Consider the following 22768-nt stretch of genomic DNA (forward strand, 5'->3'; position numbering starts at 1 on the left):
CAAGCCACCTCCATTAGAGCCACCTCAAGAAAGTCAAGATTTGCAAGATCTCCTTCCTCCCCCAACCAAAGCTCTTGATCTTTGGAGATTCGAAGGAGAAGACACCGATCTACATCCTCACCGAAGCATTTGGGAGCCTCCAATTTGGTTGTGGATGTGTGCCCCAAGAACTTTGTAAAGGCCCGGTTTCCGCCTCGAGGAAATCCCTTAGTGGAAGTGGGCTAGGCCTTCGTGGCGTTGCTCACAGGAGATCTGAGTGAAGCCTTCGTGGCTGTTGGTTTGGCTTGCGTAGCAACCACACTCCTCCAAACGTAGACGTACCTTCTTGCAAAGGAAGGGAACTACGGGAATCATCTCCGTGTCATCGCGTGCTCCACTCTCGGTTACCTCTATCCCACTCTATCTATTATTGCGTAGCTATACCTTGCTTAGTTGATATCCTTGTCATATAGGTAAATTCACTTAGTTGCATATCTAGAGAATTTACCTTTCGTGTCAAGCCTAAATTGAAAAAGAACTAAAAATTGGTTAGCACCTATTCACCCCCCCTCTAGGTGCGGCATACGATCCTTTCAGATGGTTTGTCGTCTTCGACGTTCTCTCTATGGTCTCAAACAGGCCCCTCGTGCCTGGTTTGAGCGCTTCGCCTCTGTCGTGACTGCTGCTGGTTTCTCTCCTAGTCTTCATGATCCAGCACTTTTCATTCACACTTCTCCTCGTGGACGTACTCTTCTTCTTCTCTATGGTGATGATCCTAAGTATATTGCCTTCGTCAAGGCTCGTCTTCGTGATCAGTTTCTTATGACTGATCTTGGTCCTCTTCGCTATTTTCTTGGCATTGAGGTTTCCTCCACTTCTGATGGCTTTTCTATCTCTCGAGAAAAGTACATTCAGGATCTTCTTGCTCGTGCTTGCTCTTGGGGATGAGCGCACGATCGATACTCCTATGGAGCTTAATGTTAAGCTTCGTCCCTACCGATGGTGATCCTCTTCCCGATCCCACCCGTTATCGCCATCTTGTTGGGAGTCTTGTTTATCTTGTTGTCACTCGTCCCGATATTTCTTATCCTGTTCATATTCTGAGTCGGTTTGTCTCAGCTCCTACCACCTGTTCACTATAGTCATCTCCTCCGTGTTCTTCGTTATCTTCGTGGCACGATCACTCGTCGCCTTTTCTTTCCCCGTTCCAGCTCTCTCTAGCTCCAGTGCTATTCGTATGCTACGTGGGCGAGTGATCCTACGGATCGTCGTTCACTTTCTGCTTACTGTGCGTTTCTTGGTGGTTCGCTTGTTGCTTGGAAGACGAAGAAACAGGTTGCAATTTCCCGTTCGAGCGTTGAGGCTGAGTTGCGGGCTATGGCTTTGTTGATTGCTGAGGTGACTTGGTTACGGTGCTTGCTTGCAGATTTTGGTGTCTCTGTTACGACACCCACTCCACTTTTGTCTGACAGTACAAGTGCTATCAGTATTGCACGTGATCCGGTCAAGCATGAGCTGACCAAGCATATTGGTGTTGATGCTTTTACACACGTGCTCGGTGTACGGGATGATGTTGTTGCGGTTCATTATGTGCCTTCGGATTTGCAGTTGGCGGATTTCTTTACAAAGGCACGGACTCGAGCGCAGCGATGATTTCTTACTCTCCAAACTCAGTGTTGTGGATCCACCATGAGTTTGAGGGGGGGTGTTAGATGTATATATCTGTATATTGTATTTTCCCCATATGTTAGGGGGCTTTCTGCATATGTGCACCTATATATGTACTATATATTGTGGTCTTTGGCCCCCCGGTAATACAACAAGCATATTCCTAACAGTCCCAATCAATTACCTGAGTAAGGTCCTCACATCGCTATAAGATGGGTGCCTAGCGTGTATAATTTATAGTAGGGTATATTATACTCCCTTCATTCATAAAAATATGTCGAAGATTTGCCTAGATTTAAATGTATCTATACATTAAAAATATCTATATTCAGACAATTTGCAACATTCTTTTATAGAGAGGTAGCATGCTTGATGTGCATTGATATGTATTGTCCTTATACACATCTGCATACTGCTCATGTACACTTATCAGTACTTCTAGTGCACAAGTCAAAAAATAAACTCCGACGGTAAAGGAAGCAAAACAGAGTAAACCAGAGTATATAAACGAAAAATCATACAAAAATGAGGCACTCCACGTAGCAAACGTAGCTCCCACGACCACGAGGAACGCTGCCCACACGCCACGAGTCGGCGCGGGAGCGGTCCCGCACGTCGGTGCACAGTTGTGTGAATTAATCTTCGCCTAGTTTTTTATCCCCACCGGTCCTCTCCCTTTCTGGCCTTCTGGGGAAATCAGACTGCCGAAGTGTGGAGTGACGGCACCGAGCTTGGGCTAGGTCTTCCGCCGCAGGTCACTCCTCTTCGATCTCCACCGCGACGAACCACTTGCAGCAGCAAGCACCTCGCCCGGAAGCCCCCCATCTCTGGTAAGCGCGAGAACCGCTCCTCATTTCCCCTTGTAGATCCTCCATTCGTTTCAGTACTTACGACTTCCTCGAGTAGTACATCCCTTATGTTTTGATAGTGCGTATCATGTCCCCGTTCTTCAGTTTAGTTCGTGTCTTCACCCTGCTGATCTGTTGCTGGATGTACATTTTCTTCTTATGGTGTGTGAAGGTGGTGTTTTTAATTGCATCGGGTAGTTTGCAGGATTCGCCCCCACTGAATCGATGGATGCCTCCAGGAAAAAGGGCCGTACAGGTCGCACCTCTGCCGAGGACCGGCTGAGCGCCCTGCCGGATGCCCTCATCCACACCATCATGTCGTTCCTCAAGGCACACCAGGTGGTTCAGACGTGCGTGCTGGCCAAGAGGTGGAGGCACCTTTGGCGTTCCGTGCCGAATCTTGATATCGACCTGCCAGAGTTTAACAGCAAAATCAAGGAGCATGACCAGACCGCTATCCAAGCGAGGTATGCGAAGTTTGTGGATTTCGCAGATTATCTGTTGTTCCATCGCCATCAAGATGGTACATTCCTGGATACATTTGGGCTGCATTTAAGTGGTGAATATGCAAGCACATCAGCAAGGATTACGGATGCTGGTAGATGGGTTCGCCGTGCTCTCAAGTGCTCCCCTACAGTGTTTCACTTTCAGCATAATGGGTATTACAGGACTGAAATACCTTTGGAATTATGGTCTGGACCTCCTAGTTCTTGCCGCCTCACAGAGTTACACCTACTCGGTCTGTCATTGAATTGCAGCTTCGCAGAGCAGATCAGTTCTGTCTGTCATGTTCTGGTTGAGCTGGACATAAAGAAGTGTTGGATTAGTTTTCAGAAAATTACATCCCCCTCACTGAAGAACCTGATTATTGATTGTTGTGATGCTCCTTATAGGACCGAGCCTAATAACCAGCTGATTATAACAGCTCCACATCTTGCATCTCTGCATCTGAACCTACGGGATTCTTATGGCGGATTTGTAGTACTATTATTAAATGAAATGTTATCCCTTGTGAACGCATCCATTCGTCTGCCTGGTGATGTTGAAAACGGCAATCAATGCGACCTTCTGAGTAGTCTATCTAATGTGACAAGTTTGAAGCTATTGGGTTTCCATAAACGGGTATGCCTTTATATCTGATAGATAGATATGTTTATCTTGCTCCCGCAAAAATAGAAATGTGTTTCTCTTGTTATAATCAGCTAATAGTAGTCGAACTTCAGAATGCAATTTTTATTTGCAACTGATCTCTAGTTTGTTGCTTACTTTATTGTATCCTTACTTTTTGCTCTTCACTAGCAGTCCTATGCAATGTAACTCCCCTTGATAGGGTTTGATGTTGGTAACTTGGTATCTATGGTGGCTTACTTGTACACTCTGATTCAAATACTTCCCTTTCTCCAATGAGCCATGTGAGATGTGACTCCTTACTCTCACCCATGGTGGATAATGCTCTTCTTATAAATTTCGTAGTGACTCCATGGTTCCTCTTGATTCGCTCAGACCACGTGTGATCAAGTAGGATGTGAGGGCTGATGTATAGAGCTGCACTGTTTTGTTTAAGTTTACTTTCCACTTGTTCTGTATGATTAAATTGGTGTGCATTATTCAGGATTGATTTTCCATTTTCAGCTACTGCCAGATGAGGAACCTGTTAAATTTCCTACGTTCGAAAACTTGACAACCCTAATGCTGGATGATTGTGAACTGGGTGACAAATTCCAGCTTCTGCGGCACTTTCTGCAGAATTCGCCTAATCTGGAGAGGCTCACAGTGAAGTGTTGTCAGGTAATTTTCCTTCATTACCGCAGTTCTTTCTTGTGAGCTTGTAACTTACAGGAATACGTTGTGCTACTGCCGAAAGTTCTCCAAAGGTTCGAAGAAAGGGAAAGGAAAGGCTAGGTCGAAGACATCGTCCCAGTGTCAGGATGCGGTGCATTTCAGTTGCTGGAAGCTGAAGTATACTGAAATCATATATAAGGGCAGCGACAATATTGGGTCACTGGTCAATGTTCTTCTTGAAGTTTCAGACCGTCTACCGAAGAATACTATAACTCTTACCAAAGTAGAAGCTGCCGTGTAAAGTCCTGATTCTGAATAGCCTACTTGTGTTCTGCGCCGATGCTTTTGTACTCAACCTGCTTGCCACGCACCGTGTTTGGGTGTAGTATTTCAAGATGTACTGATGACTGCTATTAAGGAAAGGGCTAAACTCGGACTAGTTTTCCTTGTTGACTTCAGAGGGCGCAGTGTGCCTGTCCCTCCACATTACTGTCAGGCTTTGCATTTCATGTTACGTTATGCTTTGTCTTTTGGAAATATACTACCAGCGGATCGGTGCATCAGTTCAAATTCAATAGCCTCATTCAAGTGAAGCTAACGAAGTTGTTTCTTCTTTTTACTTCCACGGGTACCTATGAAGCAATTGTGGCGAGTATGAAACCCCCCTTGTCGCACTCTTTGAATTTTGAATTTTTCGGGATGATGGTATTTTTGTACCTGTGAACATTTTTTAAAATACAACATAAATAGAAACAGTAAAAAAGACGAGAAAGAAACAAAAAAATCAAAAAATATGGAAATATTTGTTCTCTTAGAAGAAACGAAACTGAAAAGAAGTGCATCAGAAACCCAGCGACAAAATATATAAAAAAAGGAAATAGAAAATCGTAAACAGAAGAAAAAACCGGTCTTGTGCGAAAAACAGGGTACACCGTGGGGCTAACTGGGCCTGGCCTATTGCCGGATGGCGACGCCCTTGCTGAGTTGCTGTGCGGAAGCAAGCGGGAAATAGGGTTTACCCATTTTTTCCTCGCCGTCTCGGGAAATCAGACTGGAGCAGCGCCGAGCTTGGGCTAGGGTCTCGGCCGCCGGCCATCCCTTCTCCGCGAGGAACCATTTGCTGCAGCAAGCACCTCGCCGAGAGGCCCACATCTCTGGTTAGCGCCAGCACCGCTCCTCGTTTCCCCTTGTAGATCCTCCAGTCGTTTGATTGCATCGGGTCGGTGTTCTTACGACCTCTTCAAATCATTCCTTGATGCTTTGATACTGCGTATTATGTCCCCGTTCTTCAAATTAGTTGGTATTTTTGGCTACGTTGGTCTGTTGCTGGATGTAGATTTCCTTCTTGCTTTATGCAAAGGTTGCGTTTTTAATTGCAACCGGTGGTCTGCAGGATTTTCCATTTCTGCATCCATGGATGCCTCCAGGAAAAAGGCCCGCACAGGCAGCACCTCCGCCGAGGACCGGCTGAGCGCCCTGCCGGATGCGCTCGTCCACACCATCATGTCGTTCCTCAAGGCCCACCAGGTAGTCCAGACGAGCGTGCTGGCCAAGAGGTGGAGGCACCTCTGGCGTTCCGTGCCCAATCTTGACATCGACCTGCCAGAGTTCAACAGAAAAATCATGGACTGGGACTTAGTCCGGCCGGGGTATGAAAAGTTTGCGGATTTCACAGATTACCTTCTGTTCCATCGCCATCAGGATGGTTCACTCTTGGATTCATTCCGGCTGCATCTAAGTTGTGCATATCAAGCGAGGCCTGCGGATGCTGGTAGGTGGGTTCGCCGTGGCCTCAAGTGCTCCCCTAGAGTGCTTCATGTTCAATATGACCATGGTCATGGAGCGGCTGAAGTACCATTGGTATTGGGGTATGGACCTTCTAGTTCTTGCCGCCTCACAAAGTTACACCTTCTCGGCCTGTCACTGGACTTCAGTTTCGCAGAGCAGGTCCTTTATGTGTGTCATGTTCTGGTTGAGCTGGAAATGAGAAAGTGTTCGATTTATTTTCAGAAAATTACATCCCCCTCTCTGAAGAACCTGACAATGGATGGGTCTCATGCTGGTTATGTTGGTTTTGGAGATCCTCTTAATCAGCTGATTATAACAGCTCCTCATCTTGTTTATCTGCATCTAAACCTTGAGACTCTTGACCACATCTTAGTGTTAGTAAATGAAATGTCATCCCTTGTGAAAGCGTCCATGCGTGTCCAGATTTCACATCCTCAAGAAGTTTCCCGCCAATTTGAGCTTCTTAGAGGTCTATTCAATGTGACAAGCCTGGAGCTGTTGGGTTTCAGTATGATGGTATGTCTCTATGCATTCTCTTCTGATAATCACGAAACTTTATCTTGATAACAACTAATCTTACATCAAATTATGATTTTTTTCTTAGTTCTTGCATCTCAATTGTAAATGATCTACGGTTAGGTCCTTACTTGATTTATCCCTATATCATTTATTCCTTACTAGCGATGTAGCAATCATGTTCAGTATAATTTCACTTGTTAGGGGCTGATGTTGGTATCTATTGTGCGCACCTCCGAACCCTGATTCAAATATTCTCTCTTCTACAAAAGAAAATGCATGGTTCTGCATTTTTTTTGCCTTCGCACTATAGATAGCCTAATGTAATATGGGTATAAAAGGACATCACTAACGGTATCCTGTCCATATGCACGGTGAGGTAGTCGGGTTTGTTGCGGCAAATTTCTTTAGGTCGGTCTGTTTTCGGTCTAGTGAGCTTTCATCGATCATTGGCCAAAGACATCACGCATATGGCTGGGAAAACCGTTTGCCATTCCTCACTTCTCAGATGGGTGTCCTAAAAATCTGTTGTTGATAAGAACACTTAGTGATGGCCACTTATCACAAAGGTCCTTCAACTTTTTTATAAGAACCATGACAGTTTCTAACATCCATGTTGATGGGTTGTCTGGTGCCAATATGTAGTAGTGCTTGGTGAACAATACCCTTCTCGAGCGATACTAGTGCAACTTAAGACATTTTGCTGTTGATAAAGGGCATGAAAGTAATTTCCATGCCGCGGTAATTCCATAGGTGATTTCCCTCCTCTTAAGCTCCCCAGAATCCTTACATACTAGTGATCAAAGCAGGTTGTGGACACTATCAACAGATGTGCATACTGTTTGACTTTGAGTTTACTCTCTACCTGTTCTTTAAGAACTGGCATGCATTATATGGTTCTAGTTTGTGCTTTCAGGTGCCAGACAAGAAACCCATTAAAACCTTCAAAAACCTAACAACCTTATTGCTGGATGAATGTGATCTGGGTGACAAGTTCCAACTTTTGCGGCGAGCTAATTACACTACAGGTCCAGGAACTTGTATAACATGTGATAGTTTGGTCCTAGTACTTGCAAAAGGTGATAACCTGGAAAAGTACGGTTTGAACATGGGTGCATGTGAACCCTAGTTGGAAATGCATTTTCCAAATGTTAAAAAATTCTGAAATAAAAATATCCGGGTACGTACGCATGTTTCATGTGTGCGTAGAAAGTTTTCGTGGAGAAACCACTTTTTTATTTCAGAATCTAAAAAAGACAAAATACGTCACATATATACTACTATATAGCCCTGCAAAATTTCACTTTTTTGCCGAGACAAAATAAAAAAGTTTTTTCGTCACGAAACTCATGTCCAGGGCACATATTTGAGATCATCTGGGAAATCATTTTGTGTTTCGATTTTTAAAACATGTTTTGACATCACAAACGGAACGTTTCAAAAAAGTGGGTTCACATGCCCCCATGTTCCATATATGCACACTCTGATAACCTAGTCCAGGAACTTGCAAACGATGTGAAGGTTTAGTCCTCGGAGTCGGACTGAGCCACGCTGGAGTCCGAATCGGTGGCCAGGTGGTTTTTGTCGCGTTGGTCTATTTGCAAATAACCCCTGGAAAGAATTGTTCTGCCGTTTAAGTCCCCCCGCGCGGATGGCCTGGTGGTTAAGTAGTTATTTCTTTTTTTTTGGAACAAAATTATCGGCGCTGCTGTTCTTCTCCATCGCGCACGTGCTGTTGCTTCCGCCGTTGCTCCGCCGCTGCAGCCGATGGACGCGCCGGAGATTCGGGAGAGGCTCTGGAAGGATGATCCGCCACCCTACGGTATGCCTCGCCGTCCTCGATATCGTCTTCTCCCTCTGGTTCTGCTCCTCTGCTTCCCGCCTCACGAAGCTGTTCTTGGTGAGGGTAAGATAGAAATTGAAGGAAGCCGAAATTTGGCGACGAATCGATCAGTAATGAACGACAATGTCGTCTGAGGCCATTATCGTTCATAGGTGAGGTGTATTGAGGCAGTTCTTGCTTGTTGCATTAGGCGGAAAAGCGTACAGTAATCTCGTTCAATCCGAGAATTTTGAGTTTTTTTGGTTAATTTTCTGTGATACATATGTTAGTTTGATTCCTTGTCGTGGAATAGGAGCAAAAAAATTCAAACTTAGGCAGAATTCTGCAAGTGTTAACTCTGAAAATTTGGTGTTCATGGTTTCAGTTTTTGAGTTAACTTCTAATTGAGTTAAGTGTTAACTCTAACAACAAAATGGAGATAGAGATGAAGTACATTAGTAACACTCATATTACAAGAGGAACATTGGCAAATGGAGATACAAGTGCAGTAGTAACAAGCACAAGTGATAGGAAATGCTAGGAAATTAACTCTGAAACTAGACAGACAGAAAGTTGTAGGAATAGATAGCAAATTACTGTTTCTTCCAACTCATGCTGTTGGACACCTTCTTTGCAAACCATTGGATGCCTTTCTTGATCTTGCACAACATCACAGCAGCTATCATGGAATCCTCTTTTTTTTAGGCACAAAGATAGGATCAAATGGTAGTCTTCCAGGGTAATTAACAGCTTGACCTGCAGTAGAGCCATACACTCTAGGTTGGTTTGGTTGGTTTGGCTGAACTGAGGTTGTTATCTCAGACATTACATGCCTATTTGCAGGAGAGTACACCATGCCATGACCTAGCTCTTCTAGGCCAGCTGCAGCATCCACTTCTAGAGCTAGCCTATGTAGCCTATTCCTCTCAGCTGCTGCCTCCCTCTCCTCAGCACTTCTTCTGTGGTAGACTAGCACTTGTTTCTCTCTTGTTCTATATTCTCTTACACTAGCACTTGAGCTCAACCTTGGAACAGAGCTTCTTCTGGAACCAGTGCTTCTTCTTTTTTTGTCACTCCACTCAATGTGTTCCATGGTTGAGCTCAATTTGGCCAGGTAGCACATTGTGGCACCCATATTTAAGGTGGATGTGGCAGGAAGATGACAATGCACACAAGGCAACATTACTTGTAATGAGACAAGCATTGACAATTCAAATCAACTTACATATCACTGTTGAATGATTCTTTGTCTTGTTCTTCTTTTTTGCAGTTACTAATCCAAAGCTTGCTCCAAATTAGCTGTTTTCTCTCCAAATTAGGTGTGCCACAATGGCTTTTTTTGTGGCCTTGCTGAAAAGTTGCAGTATGTGGATGACACAGTCTCTGTATTTGATAATCTGCTAATTGACAGTTGGAACAACTCAACCCTTGATCACATTTTGTGTGTGCTTGATTGTCTGAGGGATGAGAAGGTTCATGTGTACTGGATTAGCCCAGGTAAAGACCTGTTTGATGGTTTGGTGCCTCTGCTTACTGATGATGATTTGATTGACATGAGAAGGAAAGCAAAAGTGCATAAAACCCTGGTAATATTTGTTGATCATACAAATTTTATCAGGTTGATCAGGGCTGACCTTGTGAGGGCTAGAGCATCACTTGCTAGAGTGGGAAATGATGTTGAACTCTTTGAACAAGCAGCATCAACATCAATTGTTGTAGCACAAGATGTTGGGCAGGAGTGTGTGCAGTCATGTCTAGATGATTCAGACAGTGATAGCTCAACAGACTCTGAATTTTTTGACAGTGACTATGATGCAGAATCTGGAGATGATGATCTGTTCTTGGACAATGTTGACACTGACTTGCATGACAACAATGAGATTGTGCTTGCTGCTGACCTGGAAACTGATTCACAACTAGAAGACAGAGACCTGAATTTGGAAGAAGGAGAAAGACTGCAACTAGAGTATAAATTTGCAGCATTTAACCCAGTAGTGTACATGGAATCTCCTGTATTCAAAATTGGCATGAAATTTGCTAGCATTGAAGAGGCAAGGCAGGCAGTGAATGCATACAATATCAGAGAGAGGGTGAAGACAAGGAAAACAAAGAATGACAGAACCAGGCTCCATGCTAGGTGTGAGGAAGGTTGTCCATGGAGGCTCAAGATAGGTTTTGATTTGCAGAGGTCAGGTGGATATGTGGTGACATCTTATGAAGGAGAACACAGATGTGAGAGAGTTTATGAAATGAGAACTCTTACAGCTAAATTCCTATGCACACAATTCATTAATGAATTCAGAGACAATCAAAAAATGGACCTGCAGTCATTTGCAGCAAAGGTTCAGAGAAAATACAACATGTGCCCTGATAGGTGGAATTTGGGGAGAGCAAGGAAGGTTGCACTGTTTGAAATCCATGGTAATGAGGAGGCACAATTTTCTCTACTAAGGGAATATGGTGAAGAGCTAAAGAGGGCAAACCCTGGATCAACTTTCTTCCTGTCCACCAATTCTGTGAAACAAGCAGTGAGTGAAATTGTGAAGGAACACTTGGCAACAATGTACTGGTCATATGATGCCTGCAAAAGAGGATTTCTCACTGGATGCAGGCCATTAATTTGTGTTGATGGATGTCATATTAAAACAAGGTACAAGGGAGTGTTGCTTACTGCTGTTGGCATAGACCCCAATGAATGCATATTTCCCATTACCATGGGCATGGTGGAGGTGGAGTGCACAAGTTCTTGGGAGTGGTTCCTCACAACACTCAGGGATGATCTCAAAATTATCAACACAAGTCCTTGGACAATTACGAGTGACAGACAAAAGGGTCTGATAAATGCAGTGGAAAAGGTCTTCCCAGATGCAGAGCACAGGTTTTGTGTGAGGCATTTGATTCAGAATTTTCAAAAAGCAGGCCATAGAGGAGAGACACTGAAGAATGATGTAATATCCCAGGTTTAGAGTCAATAAAATGAGAGAACACCAAAGTGTGTATTGCATTCATGCATAGAAAATCCGGGGAATTTTCGCGCTTTCAAATAAAACTCGTCACAAGAATCGAAGTTTCACTTGACTTGCCGGAATTGAAGAAGATCATCAAGTCAAGCGCTATAAACTTCACTCGTGATCTTTGCTAAACCCTTATTTTGGGTAGACATAATTTGATCCATAGGTTGGATCAAAAAGGAACTAGAACTATTACACAACACTTAAAAGTTAGCAACTACCTTTGTGTGTAATTTAATTCACTTATAAATAAGGTAAACCACAGTGGTCTAAAGTGCATAAAAGCCACACATTCTTATTTAAATCATAACTTATTAAATACATGGAATATCATAAAACTAAATCCATTTACATTACGAATTATAGTTCAAACTATTTGAATCAAACTAACTATGAGTATTTTGAAACTCATATGACCATGCCTTGGTGAAATCAAACCCAACTATCCAAAATTGAGGAATAACCTTCAACTTTAACTTTTTACCAATATTATAATGTAAATCCAATCAAATATGATATGATGACTCATCCACAATAATAAAAACCATCCACATGATATTTAGTAGCAAATGCCACTTGGCTATCCAAAAATAAATCATATGAGAGGATAATCTCTATGCCATGTGGGATGAAAATATCTACATGACTTGCTTTCCAAGCTTTACCACCTCATGCTCAAAGGATTGCTATGGATGAGGGCATGACAACCAAGCACCTTACTCATCAAACCAATTCAAGAGTCACCACCTATGTGTCATGATACTAGAGCTTGCCCAAGCCTATAAATAGAGCCACACCCTTCATCCATTTCATCATCTTGTAGCATGAAACAAGGAAACACACACATAGAGCCACTCCATACATTAGCTAGGATCAAGATGAAGAAGCTAGGAGGTGGAGGCATACCACAAGATGCAGGTTTATCAGATTTCCTGAAGAACAAGCTACAGAAGATACCAAGGTAGAATTCCTAGGGAAACTATATATTTAGAGGATCATATCATCATATCTTTAGTAGGACCTTAGGATATTCCAAGATATTGAGAAGTGAGAGAGGTTATAGATGCTAACCATATCCATGTCTATCCTAGAGAATATTAGAGTAGTATTACATTCTACTTGTTCAAACCAACCTTTAATCTTGGAGGTGAGAGCCATGCCCCATTAGTAAAACATAACCAAAGCTTATGCCATATCCTAATTCTAGTTGTGTATCATATTGGTGGTCACAACTTAAACCCTAAACTACATGTGAATTCCAACCCATGGATTACTTTGGATTATAATTATAACCCTGCCATGCCTCATGCCTGTTTAATACTTCAATTAGTGAAGCATCACCAAAACCCTAAACCTTTCACATAGGAATCACTTCACATAAAATATTAAACCCTACCTTTCCATCCTGGTAGACCAAATGAAGTAGTGTTCCATAAATTAAACCATCATTAGCAAATGCATTGCTAATTATAAACATAGGATCCATCTTAATTAGCTCAAGCTAAAGTTTACTAAAACCAGATTAGTGATTATAGAACTTTCTTAACCATCTTCTTAAAACCTTAGAAATAACTATCCACATAAAATCATAACACAATTCCATTTCATTACCATTTATTTTAAACCCTAGCCATAATTCAATTATATGTGAGTAATCATTATGGTTAAGCACTTACAAAATAGAATATGTTCACCATGCACATGTTCTAAATTTCAAATCATTTAAATAGATCTGGTTTCCAAATTAAAAAGGATATTGAAATAAATAACTAAACCATTTATATTTTTACTCAAGCCTCACAAGATATCAATTAAATCCTAAACTAAATATTTGTTTAAACAACAAGATTATACAGTGAGCATTGTTATCAAGTTATATTGATATTCAAATGATTTAGAACCTGCAAAACAAAACATAATTCAAATTTGAATTCAAATTCAAAACAGAAAATAAAAACAGAAAATGGAAAAAGGAGAAAAAGGAGAGTCTTACCTGGTGGACCTCAGCAGGCCGTCGCAGCCCACGAAGCCTACCCAGCTGAAGCCCACGACGTAGCCCAACCCAACCAAAAACGGTCCGCGTACCGTTTCGCGATTAAAAAGAAGGTCGCCGTCGTCGTCTTCTTCTCCGAGGCCGACACCGCGGCAACGCGCGAGACGCCGCCCTCGTCGACGATAAGCACGCCCGGACGCCGCGAAGCTTCCCGTAACCACTCCCTATACATCTCGCGTCCGAGCATATCCGGAAGCAAAAGATCTTCGCCCATATGAACTCTCCGAGCACCGCCACCTCCCGACCGTCGTCGTCATCGTGTCGAGGTCTCGCAGCTCCTCTCGGCCTATAAATAGGGGGAAAGCACCGCCGAGCACCCCTTGATCTCATCCAACCATCCATTTCCCCTCGAGCATCTCTCTAGCCCTCGATTTCTTCCTCGATCGCTTGCCGGCGTCGAGCACGAAGCCGATGATTGAGGCCACCCCGGAGCTTGCCGTGAGGTCTAGGAGGAGCGCCTGTCGCCGTAGAGCATGTGGGAGGAAGGAATCATGCTGGATCTTCCTCAAGCCGGCGAATTTCATCGATCCCTTCCGCAGTACCTCGCCGGTAATGGCGAATTCCTCGCCGTCTCCATCGACAATCGCTATAGCCGACCACACCTTGAGCTTCAAGGTGAGTTTGCGCATCTCTGGACCCTCTATTGCTTCCTGGCATCAACCGTAGCCGTAGTTCGTGTGCTCGCCGGAGTAAACCGCCGCGGGACATGGTCGCCGGCGTAGCTCCGGTGATCCCCTCGCCAAACCAACAACACCATCGTGCTCAGTAGCTCGAGGGGAGTCGGAAAATCCTATTCGCGCGTCCTGGGAGGCCTTGTAGCGTAGCGCCGCCGTGAATTGGTCGCCGGCGTTTAGCCGCCGGCAACGCCAACGTGTCGTGTGGGGCCATTGGTCGCGGTTGACTGGTCTTTGCCCGCGTGGCAATGGACCCAGTCAACGGGCCCACTCGTCAGTCGCAGTGGCTAGATGTGAACCGGTATCTGTAGTGTTTTCAAATTAATTTTAATTCCAGAAAATCACTAAAACTTTACAAAATCATAGAAATTCCATTTCAACTCAGAAAAATATGAATAATATATCAAAATGCTCACAAAAATAAAATCTATTCAAATAAAATATAAAACAAAAATGTGTGTCAAAATAAAAATTCACTTATTTTCATCTTTATTAAATATGTCTTTCTAATTGTTTAAAATGCAAATGGAATTCAATAAATAATTAAGTTCCAAAATTAAATTTAACTATTCAGTAACTAAGTAAAATGTTAAGATTAATTTTATTTACCATAATGGCATTCACTTAAATATTATTGATAATTCATAAACCCTAATTTGCATATTACTATTTTCTATTTTCTTTAAATAGTAATAACTCCAGGAAATATTATAAGCCAATATTATTTTGGTAAATCAAAACTTATTTACTTAAACATCTTTAGTTAACAATTTAATTATTTTAAAAACCTAACAACAATTAATAAACTTTGATTCTTAATTAAACCTAAATAAAAGTTACTCTGATTATTAAATTTTGTGAAACTTAATAAAATATCAAACCATTACTAATGTTATTTCAAAGTAATTAGTAACCACACCTATATTTCCAATCATCATTTTAGGAATTGTACCATAATTTATAAACCCTAGTTTCAAATTGAGTAAGACCTGGATCCCATTATTTCATGTGATCATGTGAGATTCATCTATACCTATAGAACCCTAAAAAGAAACCAATGAATGCATGCTTATGATCCACTAGCATAAAACCAAGTCACATGAGATTATCATTCCATGTTTCTATTTCAATTTAAAACCTATATGATTCACTAGTATCACCTAGGTATAAACCCTAACTTGTTAATTGGATTAGTACCATTGATCACCACTCCTATATACCATACCATTAAGATCAACCTCAATCATTAAACCCTAGTACCAATTTGGTGTAGCAAATCACAACACATGCTCCGATTCCACTAAACCTTACTTAGGAAATGATAAGCCACTTAGCTTAGAAACCATTAGTGATTATTTAGTAAAAGAAATGTGAAGCTATAGTAAACCTAATAGCAAATCTATAGAACCATCTTGATAACCATCATTCTTTGATATGATAACCATAATCAACCATAGTAATAAACCTGCTAATACTTGTTATATATAGACCAATTCTATTTAAGAACCCAACTAAATCCTTATTAGTGAACTAAATGAATCCAATAGTAAACCCTAGAAAGCCATAGCTCCTATGTATAGTAGTTCATATTCTTATTTAACCTGTTCTTCAAAAGTTATTCTTTTGAAGTACAAATGTCAATCAAACCTTAGAAGCCCTAATCCTTCTTTGAAATACTCATTAATTCTTAATTAACATGTTCTTCAAAAGTTATTCTTTTGAAGTATAGTATAAGTAATCATCAACCATGTTCTGTAGAACCTAAAATTGACAATTGTTCTTTATATATTATTCCACCACTACTCTTTATATGTATAATTGTTATGATGTCTTATATCACTTGGTTATGATGCTAATATAACCAAACCCTAATAAGAACCTTGTTTGAGAACCATTCTAAAAGTGCAACCAACCCTAAAGAAATCTTTACAACTCATACATCCTAAATCATCGAGGTTAGGTTACGCTCGGGACGATTGCATCTCATATTCCGCATTATAGCATCTTTGCCAGTTCTTTAAACATTGTCCTTACCGGACGATGATGGTATTTCAAGCATTTGGAGTTATCACGTATCGAAGCTTTTGCTCGCATAATCTTGCAGTCAAGAAAGGCAAGTTCATCGCTTGCTCATGTCGTTTGATTATTTTTATCAAATTATATGCAAAGTACTATACTTATCACTCATGCATTGAAAAGCAAAGTATTATTTTACAATTATGAATATGACTATGTGGTGGGCAATGGAACCATGGTATGTGTTGATATGGTGGAGGTTCCATTGCATGGGTTATATCACCCTAGGATTAATTACCAATGCCGTCCAGCTTATTCTAGCGCCGTACATATCGCGTTGACCATAAGATCTATAATGGCTCGGGGAAGTCAGCTGTATCTTTTCCCTTCGCACGCCAACGGATTGGTAGAGACGGTGGGGTGTTGGAGGCACTCGCCGCAATAGGTTGGGATATCCTTTTAAATCCCCATCCATTAGTGATGTTAATCTCTACCATCTATGATGGATTGTCCGGAGTACACCATGAGTAAAGCCGTATTATCGGGGGAAGTCTACTGGAGGTGTACGGTTGGACAAAAGGGTGGGTTTGCAGGGTCGCGGAGAAGGCAGTGATTGGCTTGGATCTTACACCTGGCCCCACACCAAGGAAGTGTGGACGAGAAACGCGTCTCGGCAAGGCATCAAGGATAAGTTCTCTTATGGGAAAAGTAACGCACCTCTGCAGAGGATACTGAATTGTGATCGTCACTCCCTCGTTCCGGGAAGGGAACTGCGAACGCGGCAGGAAAGGAACTCCACGAAGTTCGTTCAACCTGTGAAGACCGACGGGCATAGTTTTCGAATAAAATAAACCTTTTGAAGAAATGTTTATGAAAACTTGCATTGGCCTATGACTTTCCGGTCTATGGCTGTAGCTAGTGCATGATACACCTATTTCCTAATATGAACTTGCTGAGTACGCTCGTACTCATTCTATCCCATTTGAACCCCCTTCTTAGATCAAGGCACCGAAGGAGAAACTACCGTGGAACTTGAAGACAAAGGAGTCAACTGCAGCAAGATGAAGAATCCAATCAAAGAAGTCAATGGAGTCAACTTCTGCATCAGCTAGAGTGGAAACTTAGACTAGTAATAGAAGGGAATTTTTCCCTAATCATAGCACCTAAGTAGCTAGATTTCTATAGCAAGCCAAGTAGCTCTTGAACTTGAGTTAGCAATAAGATAGACTACGAGTCGTTCTTCTGGAGCTTTATTTGAAGTTTTACCTCACTGTAAAGTAGGAGGTTGTGTTGATCTTATGTAAACAGCTCGTGTATCCTTCTATAGACATACCTTGGACTCGCATATGTTTCTTTGTACCACTCGAGAGATGTAATATGAGTGGAACGGTGTTTCACTTGTGTTATGTCAACGACTTGTGTACTACACCATGCAAGTGGTACGCTGGGTCATCACAGCTGGTATCAGAGCAAATGCTTTGACCCTAGGATTAAAACCCTTTAAAGGAGACCTATAGGTTTGGTAGTGTCTATAGGAAGTTGTCTTAACCAAACCAAATATTCTTCTGACTTGAGATGGGTATTCACTTGAGAATAATTCTGACACACTTGAGTCAATCTTTCTTATCTATTTTCTTAAGTAAAGTTAGTTAGTTATCTTGCTTCATTCCAAATAACTAGAAAACCATTGGAGCTTAAGATAATGGGTGGTAGTAGACCACAGTTGGTATACAACACATGGTAGTCCAAAGAGAGGATACAACCATAAGGAAGATATCCTATTGGAAGAAGTATACCAATGCAAGTTATAGTTAAGTAAGAGTCAATTAAAATGTCAAATGACTAATGTTAAGTAATGTAGATAAGTAATATGTGGGAGTATATACCTATGATGAGTCAATCATAGGAGGTAAGGAAGAGTGATAGGAGTCGTATAAGTCTACTTTTCATGGTAGAGTTGGTAATCATATATGATTCACTTGAGAATCATGATGTGAGGAAGTAGAACATCATAAGGGAGATAACAGAAGTATGATAAGGAGTAGGATTTAAGGAATAGTTCGAAAGCTTAGGCCTTAAAATCCTAATAACTGTACCAAGTATGTTAGAACCATAGTCCTTAATTTAAAGAAGGCTTATTTAGAGCATATCACATAGAGAAATCCTAGAGTTATAGGTGGTATATTCTAAACAATCATGTGTATCCACCTCTCTTGACAAAGGTAATGGGGAGGCCTAAGAAAAATAGGAGAAAAGCACCAGAAGAGAAAATGAAGAAGGGAGTGAAGGTGTTTACCAGGGCTGGAGTACACATCCACTGCTCTACATGTGGCAAATCTGGGAACAACAAAAATGGTCACATTAAATTTGTGCAAAATAAAATGGCTCAACAGCTTGCTGGAATTACTGAAGAAGATGAAGAATATGATATTCCTGACATAATGCTGGTAGTAATTGGCACAAGACATTTTATTCCGGAAACAACACTACATTGCTTGTCACTGACACAAAGACACACACACTACTGCATTGTTTGTCACTGAAGCACACACAAACTACTTGTTCTTTAATTTGTTCCTAATCCTAGTCACCCATCTCTTCATTGCTCTCTTCACCTTGCATAGCACAATGGATGTTGTCACTTCCTTTTCTATTTGTGGAGGAACCAATGCATGCAAGTATTGTCCCTCTAGAGCTCTCTCCAACTGATCCAAGGGAGGGTAATCCCCTGAACAAAGCCTTTGATTCCTTGCCTCCCTAGGATGTAGCCCATCAACTCTTCTTGGCAGCTCATACATGGATGGCATGGTAGGTTGACAAGTCCTTCTAATGTTTGGTGGAGCATTAGGAGCAGGCAATGCCATAAACATCCTTCTAACAACACATTCACCTAGCTGCTCCAAACCAGTAATAGCTTCTTGCTCCATGAACTCCCTATTTCTCTTCTCTGCCAGCTGCCTCTCCCTTGCACTCCTTCTATGGTACACTAGAGGATGGGCACCAGGATTTTCTTCTGCCCTTGAACCAGTGGACCTGCGACTATACTCCATTGTGTGCCTGCTGAGCACATTGCAAGTAGCTGTTATTTATGTAGCACAAGACAGCTAGCCAACAACTGAAAATCACAAGTTAACAGACAAACTTCACAAGTTACTAGATAGAGATAGGGGAATCATTATAAATTCATTGTATAATAATCTGACACTCCATGTCACTCAGACTCCAAAGAATAGTCATTCACTTGCTTGTCATGACATGCTTTATCTGCTTTTTATGCAGAATCTATTCCCTCAAAATCCTGATCCAACCCTGGACCCAAGCCACATACAAGATCATATGGTTTATATGATGGGACAAGAGGTAATACATTACACTCCTTCTATTACTGCTATTAAATCCATGCTCATATGATATATTGGACTAACTAAAATTAACTGTCTAGGAAGCAACTCATGTACCAATTGCTAGAGCACATGAAGCACTGCCAGAAAGTGAGTTTGTTGTTAATGCCAGGGAAAGCATGGCAACTACTAGAGGAATAGCAAGAGCAAATTCACAGAGAGGGAGAGGCAGAGGAAGGAACAGGGCTAGCACATAAAGAGCAAGGGGAAGATCTAGTACAAGAGCTAGCAACAAAAGAAGTGCAGATGACGGCACAAGTGGAACTGCATACCAACCTCATGAAGCACCAGCTGGCAAGAAAAGAACAGAAGATGCTAGCGCAAGTGGGATACATGATACAGACTTGGAGATGCTAGCACAAGCACCAGTTACTGATGATGCACCTCTAGGCAGAGAGAGGACAAATAGAGGATACATGGCCTAGCAGTTTCTACTACCTCATGTTTGGAGATGACAATGCTTTCCCTGATTTAAATGAGGAATACATTCCAGAGATGAATGTACAAGAGATGCAACTAAGCCAGAATGCACAATCACAGATGACATCTAGATGTGATTCATATTGTCATAATATGGTGTGTGACAAATCTGAGAGAAGCATCATTTTTTGTCCTTATTTACTTTAGATTGTGCTATCAATTAAACATGCTTACTGTGGAACTTCTGTAATTTGGATTTATAGCCATTGTGCTATCAACTACTGCCATGGAGGAATTGTGCTATCAAGTACAGCTTAATATCATCTGATGTGCATCCAATTGCTGCCATTGCTTGCCACACATTTATTCTCACAGCACAATTTTTTATTTCACCAAAAACATGTACATTGATACAAAAAATGGCTCACACAAAGCCCCTGATGAACAAAGCACAAACACAGATCTTGATGGTGTGCCCTCTGCATTTCTTTCTTCCTAGATTTCCTTCTCTTTATCTCATTTTCCATTTCATTAAGCTTTTGCACTAGCTTCCTATTTTCTTCCTCAATGTCTCTGGAATTCCTGCTTCTAATCACACCATCATTCTCCAATTGATCCATTCTTTCCTACGAATTTGAAAAAACAAATTTGGTTCAAAATTGTGTACATAATTTTGGTTCAAGAAGAATTTAGGAACAAGGGAGGCACAAAAGGGGAAATAGCCGGAGACGATGAAGAAGCTTATACCTTTGTCGGCGTGGCAGCACCTCTCGTCGCCGCAGGGTAGTAGACGACCGCCGTCTCCTTCCATTCCTCCTCTGCCCATCTGCTTCCGCCACCGCCGCCATTGAGCTCACGGGGCGCCGTCGACGCCATTGAGCTCACGGGGCAGCTCCTGTCCGCGGGGCACCTTCCTCGCTCCTCTCCGCGGGGCATCTCCCTCGCTCCTCTCGCCGACCAGCTGCGCCGCTCCTGTCTCGCCGCCCGCCGCTGCTCCTGTCTCAGCTCAGCTCTCTCGACTAGGGTTGGAGACTCGTGCAGCCGACGCGCAACCAAGTACATCTGTAACGATCCAACGGGCAGTTCAGACAGACTAGAAACAGAGAAAACGAAAATAGCAGGGGGTTATCAGCAAAAACTACAGAGGCCAGCGCATCCAAACTGCCAGCGTGGATGCCAGATGGCGGCTTGATTGGCGAGGACTATTCTTGAACCCGATTTGCAAGTTCCTGGACTAGGTTATCACCTTTTGCAAATAGTAGGACCAAACTATCACATGCTATGCAAGTTCCTGGACCTGTAGTGTAATTAACTCTTTTGCGGCACTTGCTGCAGAATTCTCCCAATTTGGTTAGGCTTGTAGTGAAGTTTTGCCAGGTACTCTATCTTCGTTATGCTTGCCTTCATTTACCATAATTCTTGTATGTAAGCTTGCTAACCTACTTTGTGCTGCCATGCCACCCAAAGTTTGCAGAAGGTTCCAAGAGATGGAAAGGGAAGGCCAGGTTCAAGAAGAAATCGTCCCAGCGCCAAGATGTGGTGGATTTCAGTTGCTCGAAGTTGAGGTACACCGACATCGTATATAAGAGCGGTGACAATGTTCGTCAGCTGGTCAATATTTTGCTGGACATTTCCGACCATCTACCAGAAAATGTCATAACACTTACCAAAGTCGACACTACCGTGTATCCCTCTGAAGATTCCGAATCTGAATAGCCTTGTTGGGTTGTTCTGATGCTTGCTACTCAATCGGCTTACCACGCACCTTGTTGTTAATGCATTGGGCTATCCTGTACTTCTGACTCGTCAATTGTATTTAAGGGTGTGCACTGTGCGCGTTGTTCCTCATTATTGGTTCTTCCTGTCATGCTACTGCATGAGAAGCTGTAGCTGTTTGGCGAACTGATCGGTCTACTCAATTCTATAGTTTTGATAAAGTGAAACCGACAATGTTGTTGCATTTGTTTACTTTCACTTCTGATGCGACTTGCCAGACCAAATGCTCTGTGCAAGCAATTGTGAGGAGTTTACACACACAAAAAAAAGCAATTGTGAGGAGTGCCATTGCCCTACCACATGAATTCTCCGTGTTGACACTTGACAGTACGGCTGGGTGAGGCAACCATGGTTGATCCACTGTCGTCAATCGACTTATGTTTCAATCCGCCTTCTGCTTCATGTGCCTACCTTCATGAGCAAGGCAGCAATTATGCACAGAAGTTTCTTTTAAATCATTATGCACAGAAGTTGATAATGCACCGTTAATGTTGTAATGTGTTCGCAGCAGCAAAGCGTGCCGTTTATGTAGTGTTAGTGTTCCACAGTCCTCGGAGAAACCATCAGTGGTTTCCATCGCACGATAGTCGGTACTGCTCCATCTTCAGGCCCCGTTTGGATTGGGTGTAAAATCTGCGTGCTCCTCGATATTTATACTCCATATGTCCCGGTTTGTAGGTTCTAAAGTCATAAATTTAATGAATATAATATAAAGTATACAATACAAAATTATACCATTATAAATTATAACATTTAAATCTACAACTAAAATATGTCTACATACCTTCGTATCTAGACAAAGTTGGAAAGCTTTTTTAGTAATGGAGGAAATACATGTTTTGCAGTAGTATATATCTTGTGTTACGTTGGTTAAGTTGATGATTTAGAAATGCGTGCAAGACCTATAAACCAGAACAGAGGTACAAGAGCTACAAGTATGAGATAAATACCACAACTCCTCCTTGAAAACTGGTACTTGAGGCAGCAAGAGGCGATCATGAGGAGCTCATGAAA

General features: G+C 42.1%; 1 protein-coding gene across 1 annotated transcript; it reads left to right on the forward strand.

Annotated features, from left to right (window-relative positions):
• Positions 1 to 5676: 5676 nt before the first annotated feature.
• LOC124678748 (MEIOTIC F-BOX protein MOF-like) lies at positions 5677 to 21881 on the forward strand. The gene is made up of 4 exons (XM_047214610.1): positions 5677 to 6581; positions 7498 to 7581; positions 21293 to 21355; positions 21446 to 21881. Exons 1-4 carry the CDS (start codon positions 5691 to 5693, stop codon positions 21692 to 21694), a joined length of 1287 nt encoding a protein of 428 aa, XP_047070566.1. The 5' UTR covers positions 5677 to 5690; the 3' UTR covers positions 21695 to 21881.
• Positions 21882 to 22768: the final 887 nt, after the last annotated feature.

Source organism: Lolium rigidum, chromosome 7, assembly GCF_022539505.1.
Source record: "Lolium rigidum isolate FL_2022 chromosome 7, APGP_CSIRO_Lrig_0.1, whole genome shotgun sequence".
NCBI lineage: Eukaryota > Viridiplantae > Streptophyta > Magnoliopsida > Poales > Poaceae > Lolium > Lolium rigidum.